General features: G+C 32.7%; 3 protein-coding genes across 4 annotated transcripts; 1 reads left to right on the top strand and 2 right to left on the bottom strand.

The window, feature by feature from the left end:
• Window positions 1-948: 948 nt before the first annotated feature.
• Window positions 949-3,393, bottom strand: LOC139494086 (uncharacterized). Its single transcript, XM_071282259.1, has 2 exons — window positions 2,918-3,393; window positions 949-2,299 (listed from the first exon to the last, which is right to left on the bottom strand). Exons 1-2 carry the CDS (start codon window positions 2,983-2,985, stop codon window positions 949-951), a joined length of 1,419 nt encoding a protein of 472 aa, XP_071138360.1. The 5' UTR covers window positions 2,986-3,393.
• An 8,953-nt stretch (window positions 3,394-12,346) lies between these two features.
• On the top strand, window positions 12,347-17,448 carry LOC139495357 (uncharacterized). Of its 2 annotated transcripts, XM_071283659.1 has the most exons (5): window positions 12,347-12,905; window positions 13,548-13,871; window positions 15,018-15,092; window positions 15,922-15,993; window positions 16,402-17,448. In XM_071283659.1, exons 3-5 carry the CDS (start codon window positions 15,053-15,055, stop codon window positions 16,635-16,637), a joined length of 348 nt encoding a protein of 115 aa, XP_071139760.1. In that variant the 5' UTR covers window positions 12,347-12,905; window positions 13,548-13,871; window positions 15,018-15,052; the 3' UTR covers window positions 16,638-17,448. The 2 variants fall into 2 exon arrangements, with proteins under 2 accessions (XP_071139760.1, XP_071139761.1); XM_071283660.1 differs by lacking the exons at window positions 12,347-12,905; window positions 13,548-13,871 and having other exon boundaries at window positions 14,996-15,092.
• On the bottom strand, window positions 15,763-18,672 carry LOC139495356 (putative nuclease HARBI1). Its single transcript, XM_071283657.1, has 3 exons — window positions 18,245-18,672; window positions 17,170-17,421; window positions 15,763-16,886 (listed from the first exon to the last, which is right to left on the bottom strand). Exons 1-3 carry the CDS (start codon window positions 18,577-18,579, stop codon window positions 16,676-16,678), a joined length of 798 nt encoding a protein of 265 aa, XP_071139758.1. The 5' UTR covers window positions 18,580-18,672; the 3' UTR covers window positions 15,763-16,675.
• Window positions 18,673-20,643: the final 1,971 nt, after the last annotated feature.

A 20,643-nucleotide genomic window follows, 5' to 3' on the forward strand; every position in this document is an offset into this window, starting at 1 on the left:
TAGTGTTTAATCTGACATTTAGTTTTCCACATTAACAAGGTGTCTGTTTAAATAAGGATATCTGATATATAAAGACAGGACGAAGGTATTACGGTATAGTTATTTATGTAAACAAATATAGAAAACAAGTCACATTGTATACCTTTCAGATGGATCACATCGAAAATGCTGCATCTCTGTAACATTTGCCATAAGTCGTGGAATACTAATGGCCTTTGGGCATCCTAATTTCGTTGGTTCTAACTCACTAAGTTCTCCGAAAAACGTCTCATTCACAAGTGATGATAATGCTCTTTGGTTATACGATCCAGATTTGACTATATCGTACAACTGAATTGATGTATCTATGCGCTGCAAAAATCCTTCGTACATGATTTTTGGGAATCCTTTTACATACATTCCTGGTGGTGGAAAAATTCCAAAATCAACGTCTTTCAACAAAAATGCCTGGAGTTGAAGCTTCCGTTGAATACGATCTTCAGCAGAAAACCCGGCAGAATCTTCAGCTTCATACCAACGGCGTATCATATAACAGAAATTTGCTTCTGAAACGAAATCAAGTTTTCTCATTTGTTCCTCTACTTCATTACTAAATGTACGTTTGGCAAATGCATTGTTTTGCTTATCGAGAAGGTCAACAACAATACCTTTGCTGATAATGTTATTATCACTATCAGCAACAGCATGCCATGCATCTTTGCGTATGCCCCATACACCATCTTTACAAACTTTACAGCGAAGGTTAACAAGCAAATGGTGTGCATCTAGACATTTTGGCTCCATTTTTTGTTTCTCTTCATCAAATTCTGGAAACGAAAACCAAATTGTTTTGCCAATATTATATATTTCTGTATCCAGTTTAAATGCAGATGCTTCCTTCCATTCACAGTATCTCTTATCAATCATCATCGCTGCTACAGTGTTGTTTAAACGCTCTTTTGGTATCTTTTACAAACAGGTACGCACAACTTTTGAGGCAATCAATTTTAGAGGCATGAGTTCCTTGACCATTTTTTCAAATATTTCGTCCTGCTTTGACCCAAACACTCTTCTGATAAATATGGCCTTTTCATCCCGACAGCAGGTTTGTTTTATTTTGATGCCTAACTTTAATTGTTGGGTTTTTGTCAACTGGATAACAACATTCAATTCGTCATGTTGCATTTTCCTTACTAGAGATGTGTCATCTAGTATTTTTATCAGGTCGCTGACTGTCCTTTTGCTCCATTTTCTACTCACGGATACTTTAGTATGGATCGTTAATGAATGGAAGATGGCTGCAACTGTCTCGGGTGGTACTGGTTTATCATTTTTCGTCTGATCGGCTACTTCATTCATATCATTGTCTTCATCATCATTATCTCCAACTGTGTTTTCGCTTGTGGTTTCTTCCTCAACATCAATCCTGTCCGGAAACATAGTGTGGTTATCTTCAACAATCAATGTTTCTAAAGCTTCGTCTGGGAGACATGAAACAGTGTCACTATCTAAATTCTGAACAACTGAACTTCTCTTTTTTTGTTTCAGTTTGTGCCTTAACGACAACGTAATTCTTTTGAGCATTGGTGATGAAACTTTTAGTCCTTCTTCTGTTTTCTCGGTAATAGAAAAAATTTGTTCAGCTGGTAAAATAGACTCAGAAAGTAATTTCTTCACTATCGCATCTCGTGTAAGTTTTGATGCTTCTGAATAAACATCGCGTTGCAATTGCATTATTGTCAGAGGTTTATCATTTTTGTCTCGTGTAGATAATTTAGCCCATTGACCATCAAAACAGCTTGCAACTACATTAATTTTTTTCTCATGACACATTCGGAGTACGTCTTCATGCATTTCTCTCATTGGTTTTGTTCCTAGACTATAGCCCTTCATTGCATACGCAATTGGTATGGCGTAGGGAACATCTGGGTTGAATATTCGAACTGTGTCTGCTAAGATCCAAACTATAACTTCTGTGGCCTTTTTCCTACATATTTGATAAGCTTCATTGATACATGTATTAATGCTACTGAATATTGAATCCATTTCGTCGACGGTTAAATTGTTTCTTTCCTCTGTATTGCAGATTGGATAAACATAAGGCGATCCATCAACAAGATACGAGCAACCAATTCGTTCACCTTTACATGATGCAACTTCGCAAATGAATTCACAATTATTCTCTCTGAATATGTGCAAACGCTCTTTGATGACTTTTGATTCGGCAGATAATCTTGTTGGGCATTTCGGGGTTTCTTTCAAATATACATTTTGTGCTTCTTCTGTGATCAATTTCCATGTATCAGTATCAAAATGCACTCTGAAGTGTCAAAACAGATGAAAATAAGAAATATTATATCACAGTCCAATAATTCCCCGCCGTTATTATTTTCCATGTTCAATGTTCAATAAACCTTTTTATTGTCAAAACCCTAATTTGGAATTCAATTTTAATATAAGGAACCTTGTATTTGTACTAATCCGAAAGGACGAACAATTGAATGGATGGACCGACAACCGACCGACAGGAGATACGGACGTATAGACCAGAAAATATAGTGCCCTAAAGTATCGTAGTTGGATATAAATAATGAATTTTGAATAAAATATCATATACAATTCTAAAATGATGACATTTTGAACAAGGTAAACAATTCGAACATTTCACGACTTTGCAACGGTGGTCGTATACTGAGCAGGAACTAAAAACCATTCCGAAAACATTAGTTCACTCTGTTTTTATAGAATACGTGTTGTCCGTTTGTTTTCTATGGTTTTTCTGTTAAATGAATCGCCTTTTTTTTCTTGTGTTTATTTTTTATTCCTTAGGTTTATTTGAATTAAAAAAATATGGATAACAGTTAAGTGTATAAAGTGTCAATCGCGTTGACCGTTCACTAAGACAATTTTTATCCAAAATCTGCTTTTAATCACTCACCTAAACACAGTAGAGCTCTCATCTGTCCAACAAAGGTATATTAGTTCCTCAACATTCATGCTGGCCATTTCACTCAGAACCTGAGGTATGTATCTAAATCAAAAATACTAATATATAGATAAAGACTTACAAGGGCTTAAATCACTGAGCCACTGTAATTGTCATGATATTAAAAACTGACAAAAACTGTTTAAAGCATTCCATAGATGTCATATTTGTCTAAGTAAAACAGCAACTATTGGTTAAACAAGCATTGTTGAGGACCGTGAAACATATAATTTTTGTAAAGTTTCAAAAACATTCGCCTTTTGCATTACCAAGAATAAGTTTTCAGAAAATTTGACAAACCAGCTTGCATAAATGACTCTGTCTGCAATGTTTTCCATCCATTTTAAATAAAGATCGAAAATTAATCCTTCCAAATAAATAATCTGCAATGATTTGTAAAAAATCGTACAGGACTTTCATTGAAGAAAAAGACCCCAATAGCTCAAACTGATAAAAAAAATATCAAGGTGATCGTTTCGAAAAAAAAACTCAAGCAAGTGTAAACTTAATTTAATAACATTTTACCTTATGGGCATGTCGTAGTGCACGGGTGTCCTAAAATCTGACGGTGATGGGCATTTGAATTCACATGCTACAACAGGTGTTGGAATATCTATTCCATCCATGTTCATTTTTCCCAAGCTCCCATCTGGTGAGACTAGAATGAGGGGAGTTCCATTAGAATTAATAACATGTGCACCTTCTTCAATGTATGCTAGATTTGGATAGTAGAGAGGCAATACTTTCGTAGTCAATGTTGCTATTGCATGTATTTCTGATACTGTGCCGTGTTCCATTCGTTTGGCAGTGTCTTCTGAAATTACTTCGGCTATTTCAATGTTTTTGACAACTTTATCAAAATGTCTTCGCTGTAGTTTTAATGAATCAAGACCTAAGCCTCCAAATATGGTACTTCCTGTTAGTTTAAGCTGTTTTCGAGCATCGAACCATTGTGGGGACCTTTGTTTTATGAATCTCAATTCATTCAGAAGACCTTCTGGTATATCTTCAACTTCCTTCAGTGAAAACATGTTTCGTTGTGAAAATATATCAATGGATTGATTCTCACTGAAAAGCTGCGATGTGCCATTTATCAATGATCCTAGGAGAAGGAGAGAACTATTGGAATCTAATAGTTTCTTTACAACGTTTCTTATTAGAAACATTTGGGCCTGTACACTGCTTATTGCATAAACATATTTAGATTTCTTCCAATCTTTTCCACCTTCTTTCATGAACTTATTTAACGCCATTTGCTGTTTCAAAAATAACATTCTCAAATCCTTTATTCGCACAGAAACAACCTTAACAGCTCTTTCTAACTGCTCTATCTTATCTTCTGTTTTGCCGGGAACACGCTGGCATTCTACTTTTGCTAGCTCTATAATATTTAGATCATTTTGAAGGCGCTCTCTTAGTTGGGATAGTGTTTCCTTCTCTTCATGACCAAACAGATCCTGATCCCCCCCATTCATTAGTAAGTCCAGGAGCTAGTTTTTTGCCATCAAAGCTCAATACATACGATTTTGTTTCAGATTTTAACTCAAGAGCTTCATTTATAATACCCGGTTTCATTTCACTCGGTAAGCTGACTCCTACAGACTCGTAAGTAGCAACGCGCTTATGAGATGGAACAGCAAAGTTAATGGAACTGTTTTCTGGACTATATTCCCCTCGTCTATTATTGCCGCCATATTCAGACTTCATTCCTGTCATAAACCTCAGAGCCTTTCCATGGAAAAGTCTGTACATTACCTTCCAGAATTTTAAACAGTCTTCTGAATATTCCATGCTGGATGTATTATCTAGAGAATACCATCTAACAACATCAAGAAAAAGGAGGAACGCTATATTTGTTAAAGGAAATTTACCATTGTGAATAACTTTTAAGAAGTTGCAGAAATCCCCTAAAACATTTGCCGCTCTCAGCTTGCTTATGACTGTAGGTAATATTTCTGTAATTTCCTTATTTATTTTGTCGTCCGCGTGAGCATTATAGAGCTTCCTCCTAATTTTCCGCCTATTTCCTCTCGTTTTTAATGGGGCTTTTCTCAGTTCGATACTTTTAGGTCTTTCATTGGCATCTTTGCTTTGTAAAGGTGTAACAATAGCATTTTCAATTTTTGATTTCTTTTTTGGACGATTGAGCCACAGACATGCCTTTGACTTTCTCTTTTTTGCTGAAAATAACAATATAAAAACTACTAGTAACCGGTGCCTTTTTTTCAGTTTATAACCGGTGCCATATATAATGTGTTTGTATAGTAACCGTAACCCTAGCAAATCATGAAGAGTCCCGTATTATTGTCCCGTGACAAATAAAAAAACACTCTTTCGCTTAATACTTTTGAAAGCTCTTAGCAAACCAATAAATGCCCCTTTTGAAATCTTTATTTCATTCAAAACAATTAGTTTTTCGTTAAAAATGAATAAATCAGTGCAAACGATAACGGGTATTTGGCATGTGTGATCTAATTTATTCATCTCGCTTTCAAAGACGAGACCTATTTTCCTTGTTAGGGGTAGACAGTATTCGTTGATAATATCTATAGTATTCCGTAAGACCAGTTTTATTATATATATACACAAATTACCTGCGCCTGTTGACGTTTCTTTGGGCTGCTCCATCCTAAATTGCCATTTTATTTCGAATAGCAACCGTAAAAGTTTCGGATAGCAACAGCGGACGCGTTTTTTTTCGAATAGCAACCGTCAACGTACTACACCGTGAGTCAGGTAAGATTGCAGTCGACTTATCCTTTTTTTGAAGTAAGTGTATTCCACATGCATTTTTGGATATCCGTCCATAAACATCATATAGTTCTGGTGCCTTTCCATTAAACTGAAGTTAGATGTATAAGATTTCTTAATGGAATTAAAGTTGTCATCAGAGTTGGCATTAGTGTTGTAATTCAGAGAATTGTCAGTAAGAATAGGGCGATTGTTCTCAGAATGTTATTTCTTCCACCATTGCAATGAAGATATGTCCGTTGTGGCCCTTGTCAAAATAACGTTTGCATAATTGCAGATATCCATACACCTGAACATGACTTTAAAATAAAAAATTCTAAAACAACCCAAGAAAGTTTAAGTAGGCACACGATTTTAGGGTGAGTCAAGTGCAGGAAACCAACATATTTTTATGTCTGGCCTTAATTACCATATCACCAATATAGTAAGTGGTCCCTTTATAGACTGGATCACACCACAGAGTTAATATTGTCTTGACAACTCCAAGCAAGACTGCATGCAACCAGTCAATAACAAATGTTCTAGGTAAATCCATATATTGCAGTACAATCAGAGCAGTGGCACCCTTAATTCAATGTATCTGGTTTTAGAAAATAAACAAAATATTCACTGCATTTTCATTTTCATGGTGACAGCCAAGATATGCCAATTAAACAGTGTCAAAACAAACATATTAGCGTTCTGTTTCAAAAAAATTGTTATTGTTTATATCTTTTCCAACTATATGTACACATCAGAAAATCATCTTGATCAAATGACCGATTGAAGGTAACATCAAATAAAATTATCAAAAACGTTGTCAAAATTACAGTAAAATGTGACAAATTATCAATACACTGATGGCATGTTTGATGTATATTCTATACAATTATCTATAAAATATGGATGATTTAAGGTTTCATCTAACACAATTATCCTTAAAGTGGTTAAATCAACTGAAAAATGTAAATTTTTTTAACAAACTGTGATTGGTTCATGTTGACATTTCATACAACTGTAAGTACATATAAGAACATTATCTTTATCAAATGACCCATTTATTGTAACAGCAAATAAAATTATCCAGAAAATTGTCAAAATCACATTAAAATGTGGAAAATTATCAATGCAATGATAACAGGTTTGGTGAACATTTTATACAAATATCAATAAAATATGGTTGATTTCTCAAATATCAAAATAGTTGTCCAAATTACAGTCAAATGTATAATAACACATATAAAGTTGTGGTTTGTTATTGTTTTATCTGATCCAACTGTAAGTACATATCCGAAAATTATATTTATTAAATGACCGATTCGAGGTAACATAAAAAAAAAATATCCAAAAAATCGTCAAAATCACATTAAAATGTGGAAAATTATCAATGCACTGATGGCAGGTTTGGTGAACATTCTAGACAAATATTTATAGAGGCTCTTTCATGTGCATTTAGCAACTAACGTTTATCATAATCTTTATTTAAACTGAAATCAACAAAGCCATTTTTTTTTGTATCTCTAAGAAACCTAAGAAGGTAAAAAATATTGCCAAATCCCACAACTGACTATATGACGCTCGTTCAAAGCGATATTTGTCGGTTGAATGACTTAACAGTCCTAAAACTTGGCATTAATATCCTCATTTATAACAAGTGTAGTATTTAAAAAAAAAATATATACAGATTGATTTAAGAATCCAGAAAACAACACAAATGCATGTGCTTTTGTAGTACCAGAACTTAAAGTACAAAAAAAGGTTTATTTTTGTACAGAAATTAGGCCATTAGTTTTCCAGTTATGATGGTTTTACATTGTAATTTCGGGGCCTTTTTTATAGAAAATCCACAGCTTTAATACAGCGATGTTTGTTTAAAAATTTGAAATACAGATTAATCACTTAATATTTTATGATTTGCTAGTGTTATTTTTTACAAAAAATTCAAACCAACCTGTAAATTGCAATATACCTCGTGATGAGTCACTCAAGTCGAGTGCACGAGGAAGACGAACAACCTCTGTTTTAACTGCTTTCAAAGATTATGAATCGGTTGATAACAGTGATCTATTGGAAGCCTAAGAGATCCAAAGTTGAAGATCTACAGTTTCAGAAGACGACATTAATCGTATTTTGATAGAAATTGCACTTAAAGACCCCAGGAAGTGAACCAGCCAGTTGAACTTACAACACAACCTTTATAAAAAGGTACATTTATATAAGATCAAACTTTTAAAGAGGGACGAAAGATACATTTCATTAAGTTGTTCTAAAGTGCAGTAAATGTGTTAAAGCTCGACATAGGCATTAGCGTACTTCATAAAATGTTTATATCTTGGTAAATTAGAAGGAGCAATAGGCTAACTATATTTAGTGATTGGAAATATATTATGATTTATATGCCGGTTGCGCAGGTTTTAGTTGACCTTGACCTCATTTTACGGTTCATTACTCAGTGTTTCGAATTTATGTTTGGTCTGTTTATCTTTATATAAGCAAAAAATCACCTATATTTGTTGTATGGAAGGATTGTTAGCTGTACATGTCTGCCTGGCGTGGTTTATCTGACCTTGACTTCATTTTCATTGTTCATTGGTCAATGTTTAGTTTTCTTGGTTAATGATTAGTTTATGAACCAGTTGAAATAAAGCTTTAAATTTACAATGTAGGACTATCAACATAATATTAATGATAATTAAAGAATACGACACATTTCAGCGTGTGCACTCTTTTTTATTTTTTATTTTTTTTGGGTGGGGTGCATTCATGTTGTTATGACACATCTCCTTCCAATTGTTGATTTATGCAATCATGTTGATGTTAATACTTTATGACAATTTATATGTTCAGCACCATCTGCATATGTGACAAAAGGCTATGAAAGGAAAATAAAAACAACTAAAAAACCAAAACCAAGTGGTTCTCCAAAGAAAAAAAGCAATCAAAATACAGGAAAATGCGGCTGTTGAAAAGAAACTAGCAAAGACTAACGAGTTAAAAAATAATGCTATGATTGAGCATGCCAAGAAGATGCAATTTGCTTCGGTTATTATTATACAAACAATATATGTTCTATAATAAATTAAAAAATAAGAGATGTCATATAATTTGACAAAGGACATTTTTTAGCGCATTAATAGGACATTTTAGTGAAAAATATCTAGTCTTTTTAGTCTTTTTTTAATAAAGTTAGCGTGCGAAAACTAAAAGTTTTCGGACGCCACAGACGACGACGCAAACGTCATACCATTATACGTCGAAAAAATTCCAAAAAGTTGTGCCAAATACGGCTACGGTAATCTACTCCTCGGGTAAGAAAATCCTTAGTTTTTCGAAAAATTCAAAGTTTTGTAAACAGAAAATTTATAAAAATGACCATAAGAAAGTCTTATCCACAGTGGAATACTATAAATTAACAAATTTGTTGTTGAGGAGATAACTGTATCTACAGAATTATTTGATTGCAGAGTTTTATCAACTTCAGTGCCTAGATCTTTGACATTATCAAATAATACGTGTACTGGAAGTTCTCCTGATGGCTCTCCAACGTTGTTATACAGGGTGATTGACTTCAGTATTTTGATGGGACATTTTTCAAAAGATCAGTCTCCAGGAAAATGAGCAATCCAATGCTTCACCATACTAGAATGTTAGTTTCATGAGTGTATCAAAGCTTTTTCCATCTCCGACTAAAACTATATGTTTTGTTAATGTCTTAACTTGAAATCTGTTGTATAATATATTGATCACCTTCAATACGGCGTCCCTGTCTTCTGAATGTTCATCTAATACTGCAACAAAATTAGTTTTTGATTTCTCATTTGTATCTGGTAGAGAAAAGAAGTATTTAATGCCTTTAATATTTAAATTTGCATCAGTCAAATCTGTAAACTGCTGACTACGAATATAGTTTAACATGTTTTTAGAAAAGAAATTCCATTTTGAATTTTCAGATTCTCAATTTCTAAATTGATTCATTTGAGATGTTTGATGTCTTTTTTAACTTTTGAAGGAGCTCCAATATTGTTGACTGGTTCATAAAAGGATTTTATCATCTGTTTAGGAATTTTCCTTCTGTCCTTCGTAGTCTGCGACGTGAAGTGGTAGCCCTGCCTAGTTCAAATAAGCTCGGACTAGTTAACATACATTGCCGATAGTCCGACCGGTCTAGTGCATATCTATGTGCACTTTTTTAAACGTTACCGTAAGCTTATGCAGACAGTTGTGTCAACGGCGATCAGACCACATCTTCTTATTTTATCATTATCTCTTAAGTTAATGTATGAGTGATTCAGTGACAAGTAGTCTGATCAAGTTTCATGTTATTTGCAGAATTAGCAAAAAAAGGACAATAATATTTCTTATAAAGTGATCTTATAAAATAGTACATTGTATGACTGTTAAGCCAGTCTAAAAGTAACTGATTTTTCTCTGTTTTCTCTGTAAATTTGACATTTTTTTTGATAATTGTAATTGATGTTACCTTAAATCGGTCATTTGACCAAGACAGTTTTCTAAAATGTATTGATAATTGTATTTGATGTTACCTTATAATCATTGTACATAATGTAACAGCAAACCTGTTTTTGGTATTTTGATCATTTTCATGCATTTTACTGTAAATTTGACATTTTTGGGGATAATTGTATTTGATGTTACCTTAAATCGGTCATATGATCTAGATGATTTCTAAGATGTTTTGAAAAGTGTATTTGAAGTCAACTTGAACCAACGAAACCATCATAAAATTGAAATATTTTTTAGTAATTGTATAATAATTATACATAATAAAACAGCAAACCTGTTTTGATACATTGATCATTTTCATGCATTTTACTGAAAATTTGACATTTTTTGGATAATTGTATTTGATGTTATCTTAAATCGGTCATATGGTCTAGATATTTTGTAAGAATTATTGTCAATTATATTTGAAGTCAACTTGAACCATCGAAACCTTTAATTATAAAATTGTAATATTTTTCAGTAATTGTATAATAATTGTACATAATGCAACAGTAAACCTTTAATTTGGTATAATGATTATTTTCATGCATTTAACTGTAAATTTGACATTTTTTTATAATTGTATTTGATGAAACCTTCATCGGTCAATTAATCAAGATAATTGTATAATATGTAATGACATTTGATGTTACCTAAAATTGGTCATTTTATCAAGACAAATTTATATGTATTGATAATTGTATTTGATGTTATCTTAAATGGGTCATTTGATCAAAACAAATTTATTATATGTATTGATAACTGTATTTGATGTTACCTTTAATCGGTCAAATGATCAAAATGTTGTCTATGATGTATTGACAATTGAATTTGAAGTCAACTAGAACCAACGAAACCTTTATTATAAAAATGTAATATTTTTCAGTAATTGTATAATTATTGTACATAATGTAACAGTAAACCTTTTTTCTGGAATATTGATCATTTTCATGCATTTTACTGTAAATTTGACATTTTTGGGGATAATTGTATTTGATGTTACCTTAAATCGGTCATATGATCTAGATGATTTCTAAGATGTATTGAAAATTGTATTTGAAGTCAACTTGAACCAACGAAACCTTCATCATAAAATTGAAATATTTTTTAGTATAAAATAATTTATAAATGTGAAACTGCACTGACAGCGTCTGCTCGAGATTTTTGAGATCGGCTTTTTATATCGTCTGTGTATCTTTGTGAACATTAACTTATGGGTACCATTTGATATATAAGGTTAGATCAAATTATTAGACATGTTGTACAAAGAGAACTGCCAGGATGTCATCTGCTGTTTACACTTTCACAAATGGCAAATGAAAAGAAGAGAAAGCCAAATTGGACGCAAAGTGAGCTGAATGCTCTAACTGATTGTATTGCTACCAATGTAAGATTGATTAAAGGGAAGTTAAGCATGACTGTTTCTAATGATGCGAAAAACAAATGCTATGCAGAGATAACTGATAGGTACATGTACATTTACAATTCAACTATTTACTGCAATGATTTCAGATCCCATATAAATCATTTGTCATATTCATTACACACAAATAAAAGAAACAGTGATTTCAAGAATACTCGCATATAAATTAAACCTGCCAAAGCTTACTTTCTGTGTCTTTTTTTTTTTTATCGTATCTACAACTGTACATGTATGTAATTATTATAGTCGTTTAAACAGCTAACCAGAGCTCTCGTTTTGTCTGTTATTATGTATATATATGCCGACTCGAAATAAAATTTACTTTCTTACTTATCACCCCAGTGATATTGTTTACCTTGGAGAAGAATCTGGATTTAATTTTTTTTTTAATTAACAGTCAGAAATGATCATGTTTAAAATATCAGATAGTACACGAAACATGCTTTTTCATCATTTTAAACAACATCTTCTAATTGATTTCCAGTGTTAACTCTGTAAACCCTTCGGCAATAAAACGAGATGTGGCTGACATTAAAAAAAATGGCAGGACATTCAAAGCCTGGCAAAGAAGAAGGAGGATGCTAAGACTCCAGGTAGTCAACAAAACAGGAGGCGGACCACTACCAGAGGATACGTTAAAATCATGGAAAAAATGTGAGTAAACACATATATATAAGAAGATTAGGTATGATTGCCCATGAGACTAATCTAATTATTGTTTACCATTGTCTTTCTGTCAGTCCGTCATCAATTTTTCGGACAATACCTCAAAAACACTTTCACAATTTGCAAGTTACTTATAGTATGCCTAAATTTATTTCCTTGAAACTTTACATTATTGTGGGTATGATGTAGGAAGCTCACTTTTGATTTATTTGTTGTTTCAGAGTTATAGGAATTTAACAATTCAAATTGAAGGCAATATTTTATGCAAATTTTACTTATAAGAAACAATTTCTATATCATGTATATGATTGTCCAATACTGGTGTATCAGTGCAACTGTTTATTTTGTATGTCTTGATGATGAATGTTACATGACAGTGATTTTTGTACCTTATTGACCAATCATATGAGCTTACTCCATAATAAATACATGTACATGTATGCAAATTGTATAAGAATCATCTAACTATAACTTTTACAATTTAATTATTGAATTAGATTATAGGAACCTTCACAAAAACAATGGTTGAAGGAATTGAGGGTGGTTTCGACACCTCAGACACTTCTGTTGAAATAAGTTGTGGTAGTGGTGCAGTTGGAGGACAACCAAAATCAAATGGTTTGTTATTACTATAGAATTAACACATTTTAGAGGTTATTGAGGCGATTAAATCAAAAACAATCATTAATACATATGTAGGTTAATTTGTGATAGGTGAATGTCATCAATGGGAAAACACTAATACATGTACATGTAAACCAGCCTTTACACAACTCTTTATGTCTGCATGTAATCCTGGGGCGCATTTCTTTTACGTGAATCCGAAACATGTTTCCAAGACCATTTTTATGTTTCACCGTTTCTTTTAAGTGAAACAAAAACATGATACCGAAACATGCGAAACATAAGTCATTATTATTAACATCATCACTATGAACAACGAACAGGACATCTCATACATTGTCATATCTCAAAAAAACTTTCTAGTTTACAATGTATCTTATATTATTTCACCGTGTATTATCGGTGCAGCGGATATAGGTACTAACCAAGTGGGGGTGATCAATTTTTACCTGACACGTTAAGAAAATCTTTGTTTAGTTTTATCTACATTACTCTTGTCTGTCCTTCTGTCTTTCTTTCTGTCACACTTTGATTTGTAGATGTGCAATAATATAATCATGATAATATTTCAAAATTTCCATGGCAAGGACAGCAACAAAATGAAAATTATTTATGAGTTTTATTGGGTCATTTCAGATGATCATGGCTAATTAGAGAGCGTTCATGGTCCAATAGCAACATTAATACCAGCAAGATACCACCAGTTTATTGATGGTCAAACACTAAAATCCTATGTGGCCTCCAACGAAAGAGATGCCCAAATATTTAAACAGAAAGTTGGACCTGCTGATATACCAGTAATAACCAAAAAACCCAGCAACAAAGTTTATTCACAAATAACTGATAACCTTACAGATTCAGGAAAAGATGCTATCAATGATATCAATCCAAATTTGTTTAATTTGTTGATAGATTGGTGTCCCAATTTTGAGAGCTTTGTTTGTTCAAAACCTGTTCCAGGTAAATTACATAAAATGTAATAAATGTTGTTTTTTCTATGCAAGGTTCAGGTTAGAGATATGGATAGGATAACAGGGAAGGTTAGGGTTAAAGGTTGGTTAAGGGTAAGAGTAAGAGGTTGTGTTAGGACTAGGGTAGGGGGCTACAGTTAAAGATTAGAGGTAAAACATGTTTTGGTTTTATAAAACATTTTGTTTTGATATTACCTTAAATCATGTTTCTGATTTCAAAACATTATACTGAAACATGTTACAGATTTAGGTTAAAGAAATGCACCCAGTGTAAGATATTTCAGTATGTTTGATATAGTTATATATTTTGAAGGTTTTTTATAGGCAAGAATGATAGGTATCTAGGTATAATACTGCAGTGTAAGGAAATCAACTTGTCTGTTCATTTTTTCGAAAGTGCAACTTCTTTTTAACCAGTGAATAGATTTAAACTTCATACAGATAGACAAAAAGCTGTGGTATGATTGCCAATCAGACAACTCTCCACATATAGCCCACTATATGAATATATATATGAAATTTGCATTGATAATTAGACTTATATTATATCAACATGACTAATGTATTATGTCCTAAGATTGAAGATGTCAAGCGTGAAAAAATAACACATATTTTTACACATTTGTACCGCTAATTTTCAGTTTTCCACATTTTCACCTGTCATGCTTGCCAAAGACATTAATTTGATATCATATTTGTTACATAATTAGAAAAGATGGAGGAAAAAAACAAAGGGACAGTCAAACTCATCAATCGAAAATAAACTGACAACACCATATAACCTGACCAGTTAAAGATCAAGGACTAGATTTATTTCCATTTTATTCATGACAGCCACTTTTTAAATCACGGTTACTTGATTTAGAAGTAGTAATAGCTTCAACTTTCCATCCTGTCAACTGTTAATAGACAGTCTCATTGTGCCAATCATACCACATCTTCTTCTTTATAGGTCTACAAATCTAAATAGTTTAACCCCTTCTATTTCATTTAGGTTATAAGACTAAGCTACCAAAAATTGGCGAAAATATTTTTGGAGTAAATGAATCTATTATACAAAATTTTAATTTTTTCAAAAATGTTCTTTATTCATATTCAGACTCAATTTCAGAGAATGCTTTTTTTCTATGTGTAGTTCAACAAGACAACCTGATACAATCAGTGGATGAAATGCCAGTAGATAGAAATCCAACAGATGATTTAAATGAAGGTATTTTTGTTAAGGGTCATTTTGATATAAAGACCACCACAATTCTCATTTTTTCATGGCGTTTGGTGATTTCTTTAGACAATACAGCATTTTTTCACACTTTTTTCTGTATTGGCCTTTTTTTGTTTCAAATCTTTAAGCTATTCTGAAACATTGCACAGTCTATTATAGTTATTAGACTATATCAGTGTCTTAGTCTATACGACTGTCCTGTGGGCAGTCCATATATCATGATAATGACCAGTTTTCGAATAACTTTAACCCCGCCACATAATTTATGTATGAGCCTGTCCCAAGTCAGGAGCCTGTAATTCAGTGGTTGTCGTTTCTTCATGTGTTACATATTTGTTTTTCATTCATTTTTTTACATAAATAAGGCCGTTAGTTTTCTCGTTTGAATAGTTTTACATTGTTTTATCAGAGCTTTTTAAAGGTTACTATGCGGTATGGGCTTTGCTCATTGTTGAAGGCTGTAAGGTGACCTATAATTGTTAATGTTTGTGTCATTTTGGTCTTTTGTGGAAAGTTGTCTCATTGGCAATCATACCACAACTTCTTTTTTTATATATTATGTAAGTATGTCACAAATGAAGATGCAATCATTGAATATTTTTAGTTGCTCACTTATCAAATTTGATATATGTATTTAAGAGACAACAACTACCAGAACCATGTTATAAAAAAATAGTTAATTTAATTTATAAAATAAATGCAACAGAATTCCACCAAAAAAGGAGGGAAATCAGCAAACTGCTTCATATTTTAAAATAATAATTCAATACTTATACTTATATGATGGTTAATTTGTCTTAATTTTTTATATTAACAGATGTTGGTTCACAGGCACAAACCAGTAGCAGTAGTGCTAATTCATCTTTTGCATCAAATGGGAAGAAAAGAGGTAATCATATTGTGCTTTTGCCATAAAAATAGATAAAATCATCAATAATTCTGAGAGTATTTCTTGTGCAATACAGTATCCCCTATTGGCTGTCAAAAGTAAACATGTTTTGCAATCTTAATATATTAAGAGCCATTAATATCACAAATTTAACTTTATCAACATGCAACTCAAATTTGATCTGTTGCTGGTAATTATATAACATACATGGCACCCAAAACAAAACTTTGAATAAAGCATTTAAAAATCTGTAAAATTTTAGTGTTAATCAATACAACTTTGTTGGCAGAAATGAAAGTTTGTCGTTTACAAAACAAAAAAATTATAAAATGTAACAAAAATGTTTTAACTTTAAGTATTTTTCTTTTCACTATTAATGTTTTAACTATATATTTATATATTTTATAGCTGCCATCAGTAATGAAAATGCTTCCTCTGAGAGGTATTTCATACTTAAAGCAAGTAAACTCCAAAAAGTAGAGGAGATGCTAGAAATGCAGAGAAGGTCTACTGTGGCCCTGGAAGCCATTAGAGCGTCACAGCACAGAGAACAGCAGTGCGGGATAGATCTGCAGTGTTTGTCTCCAGTCATTAAATTTTCTGAAAGTTATTTTGATTTTTTTTTTGGTATTTTGAAAAATTAATCACTGTATAATCAGTGTCATCCAAAATTTTTTTGGACTCAAAATCTCTGTGTTAATATAGCATTTGCCTCATTATTTGGTTGGTCATCATTTATAATGTTATGATGTCCTAACTCTTGGATATCCTCATCCTCAGGCACTGGCAGACCATCACTACATGCCTTGTTGTGTAGTCTAAAACAAGCCCCAATCAGCTTACAACACTTAGGAGGGTTGAATTGGAGTGACCCACCGGTTTTTTGTAGACATCTGTAAATAAAAAAGGTTTAATATGTTTAAATTGGATACTAAAATTGAGAATGGAAATGTTTATATTTTGAATTAATATTCCACTACTACTATTAAAAGGTTTTTTTCAATAATTATTCCATCTCCTGGTGTTGTAAGCAATAGTCAATTTGCCAATTACCAATTTGATTCTGTTATTACACACCCATTTATTAATAATGAAATTCTGACAATTTAATAAGTCATTTTTGAAACAGAAAGTAAGATAAAAGCAAAACAGCTTTTATCAAGTATTAAAGATTACCTGAAGCGAGCTTTAAGAACACCAAATGCCCTCTCTACCGTATTCCTGGTCTTGCAATGAGATTTGTTGTAGGCTATTTCTTTCTGTGAATTGGGATTTAATAAGGGTGTCATTAGCCATTTCTTTAATCCATATCCGGAATCCCCAAGAAGCCATCCATTCTGACCCTCCATTATTGTAGGAATATTGGAATTGGCCAGAATGAAGGCATCATGGGTGGCTCCAGGCCACCTAACAACTGTGTTTGTAAACCTTTTAAATAAAATATAGAAGAAACACTTTATTACTAAAAAAAAATCATGATCATAGATACTTATATTATTGCAACTTGAACATTTTCATTGGTTCCTGTTCAGGTTATGTTAATTGGCTATTTATTTTCAAATATCTATGCTAGCAGAAACCTAGTTTTTTTTTGGTTTGATGGTCCCACCCGTTTTTTAAAAGCTTCCAATACCACAAATAGAAGGTTGAGCTTATTTTGGGGGTCATTTCCTTATAGATATAGGAAGATGCGGTGTAAGTGCCAAAGAGACAACTCTCCATCCAAATAACAATTTAAAAAAAAAGTAAACCATTATAGGTCAAAGTACGGCCTTCAACACAGAACCGTGGCTCACACCGAACAACAAGCTATAAAGGGCCCCAAAATTACTAGTGTAAAACCATTCAAACGGGAAAATCAAAGGTCTAATCTATATAAAAAAAACAACAAAAAAAAACACCTTTTTTTAGGAATAAGGCAAAAAAGGAGCATTTTTTAAGTTTTTAGACATTGCTATTTGGGCTTTGATCAATGTTGAAGGTGAGGTATAGACTATAGTTGTTAATTTCTGTGTCATTGGTCTCTTGTAAAGAGTTGTCTCATTGGTAATCACACCATATCTTCTTTTTTATTTTGAATAAGAATCAGTGGAAAAGGAGAATATGTCAAAGAAATTCTATGTACATGTAAATAAGTACACGCTCTTATTTTCGAAAATTCACGGATTTTATTTAGCTTTAAAATTTCTAATATCAATGTTGTTGTTATTTTGTTTAATTACTGAATAAGGAACTTATAAAAATAACTTACTTCAATTCTGCATCACAGATGGCCTGTACATTTATGGCGTGGTATTGTTTCCTGCAAACACAATTTGGCTCATCAACTCCTGACATCCCTTTGATAGGAATCAGCGTTCCATCAATGGCACCCAACACATTTGGGAAACTGCTTATTTCAAAAAATCTCTGCTTTATCTTCCTCTGTTCTTCTTCCCCTCTTGGGAACTGGATGTTCTGGATTCTATCACACATAGCATTGCAAACAGACTGGACTATTCTTGATGCAGAGGCAATGGAGATACCATGCAAATCGGCAACTTCGGACAAAAAGTCGCCCTTTGCTAATATTCTCAATGTTGTCATGACCTACGAAAAAGAAAAAAAGTATATATTATATATATTACACCTAAATCAATATGTAGTACACAACCGGCAATTCCCGGTGTACGAGGATATACAATGAGTGGGTAAATAGGAAAACAATATAAATGTGTTATTCAGAATATTACTCGCAGAAATTAAGCCCTGCAACTTGTTAGATTTTTCCAGAGACACATATGTGTATATATGTAACACTCAGAAACGTGTCCTTGCCCCCAAACGTGTCCGAATCCCCCAAACGTGTCCACATTGACGTCACTGAACTGCAAAACATGTCTAGTTAAAAACATCGCCAACGCGTGTGATTGTATAAACGCCCAAAGTGTCCATTTCTCAACTAACCCCCAAACGTGTCCAATCCCAAAAACGTATCCATATCAAGTGTTATTTGGTTATTGCTATTTCATTAACGTATACTAATTTTACCATTTCATTAAAAATATAATAGATCAGGTACTTTTTTAAACCGGCCGAAAAAAACAGGTAAAAGTGGGGCTATGTCGTATGTAAAGTGTAAGCAAACATGATTAGTAACGTTAAACTCTACAGTGAACGGATGAAAGTGTCCCTTTCTCTGCACATTAAAAAATGTATGTTCTCTCTAAATATTGTGAAACACCGGCAACTGGACGATCAACAGTCTAAAGTAAATCTATACAATACAAATGTAAACAGATAAATACTTGCAACTGGACAATACGCAATCATCAGTTTAAAGACAATTTAAACAGTATAGAACAGTAAAATCATTAAAACATGCATGTTCTCTAAATATGCATGAAATACTTGCAACTGGAAATACGCTATCAACAGTATAAAGTTAATTTATACAGCAAATGTAAAACTATTTTGCTCTAAATATGCATGGAGTACTTGCAACTGGATAATACGCTAGCAACAGTCTAGAAAGTGAATTTATACAGTACAAATTAAATTTACAATTACGGTAACCACTAATAACCGGCGTTGATCACATAACATTCATATTGACCAATAAAAAGAATCTATAAAACCAATGCATGAAATATTTGGCACTGGACGTTATGTCTCTTGATCGCGTGTCTTTATTGATGCTGGAAACCTAAAAGTTATATAAAAAAAAAACGGATAACCAGTTTATGATTTGATGAGTTTCTGAAATACACACAAATTCAGATAGAGAACTATTAACAAAAGTAAGTAAAAAAAAAATCCTGCTTAACGTCCGCCAGGCAATATTCGGATAAATATAAAAAGAATCATCGGAGTTTATAAGTACAAAATAATTTACAAAGTCACTGATTAATTCAGCTCTATAATTGTGTCCAGGTTCGCTCTCAATGAGTTTGAAATACTTGCAACTGAACAATAAGCAATTTCAGTCAAAAATTAATTAGATTTTGAATTATGATATTCATTAAAAACCTACATTTAGTTAACTAAAGCTCATAAATGAAAACTTTGTCACCTATATGTCCCCATCATAAAATTGCCGTAAACGTGATCAGCGATTTTATTTAGGAGATACATGTATTAACGTTAAAAGACACGAGACGTTCTGGCGTTAAATATTGGACACGTTTTGGCGAATAACAATTATCGGACACGTTTGGGGGTTTTGAAATCGGACACGTTTGGGGAATATTGTACATTTCGGACATGTTTAGGGAGAAAAGACACGTTTGGGGGAATCGGACACGTTTGGGGGGAAGGACACGTTTGGGAGTGTTACATATATGTCTCTGGACTGGGTTGCACAATCGTCTATTAAGTTAATAGACTATTAACTCCTAATAGACTATTAAATATCTAATTGACTATTAGTTAATAGAGTGAGTTAATAGCATTGCACGAATCACTATTAAGGCTTCTATTAACTAATAGACTTTTAAGTGACTATTAAGGTTTAATAGTCAATTAAGTCCTTCATCATTCCCAGTATTCATTGTAACGTCATGAAGCACGCGAATTTTCGTGAATTTCTGCATTTTCACGACGTCGTCACAATTTCCCGGATTTTTTCACGACGTCATTTAAAATATGGACGCTGAAAAGAAGAAAAGACGC

The sequence above is a fragment of the Mytilus edulis genome, chromosome 11 (assembly GCF_963676685.1).
Source record: "Mytilus edulis chromosome 11, xbMytEdul2.2, whole genome shotgun sequence".
In the NCBI taxonomy this organism is placed as follows: Eukaryota; Metazoa; Mollusca; class Bivalvia; order Mytilida; family Mytilidae; genus Mytilus; species Mytilus edulis.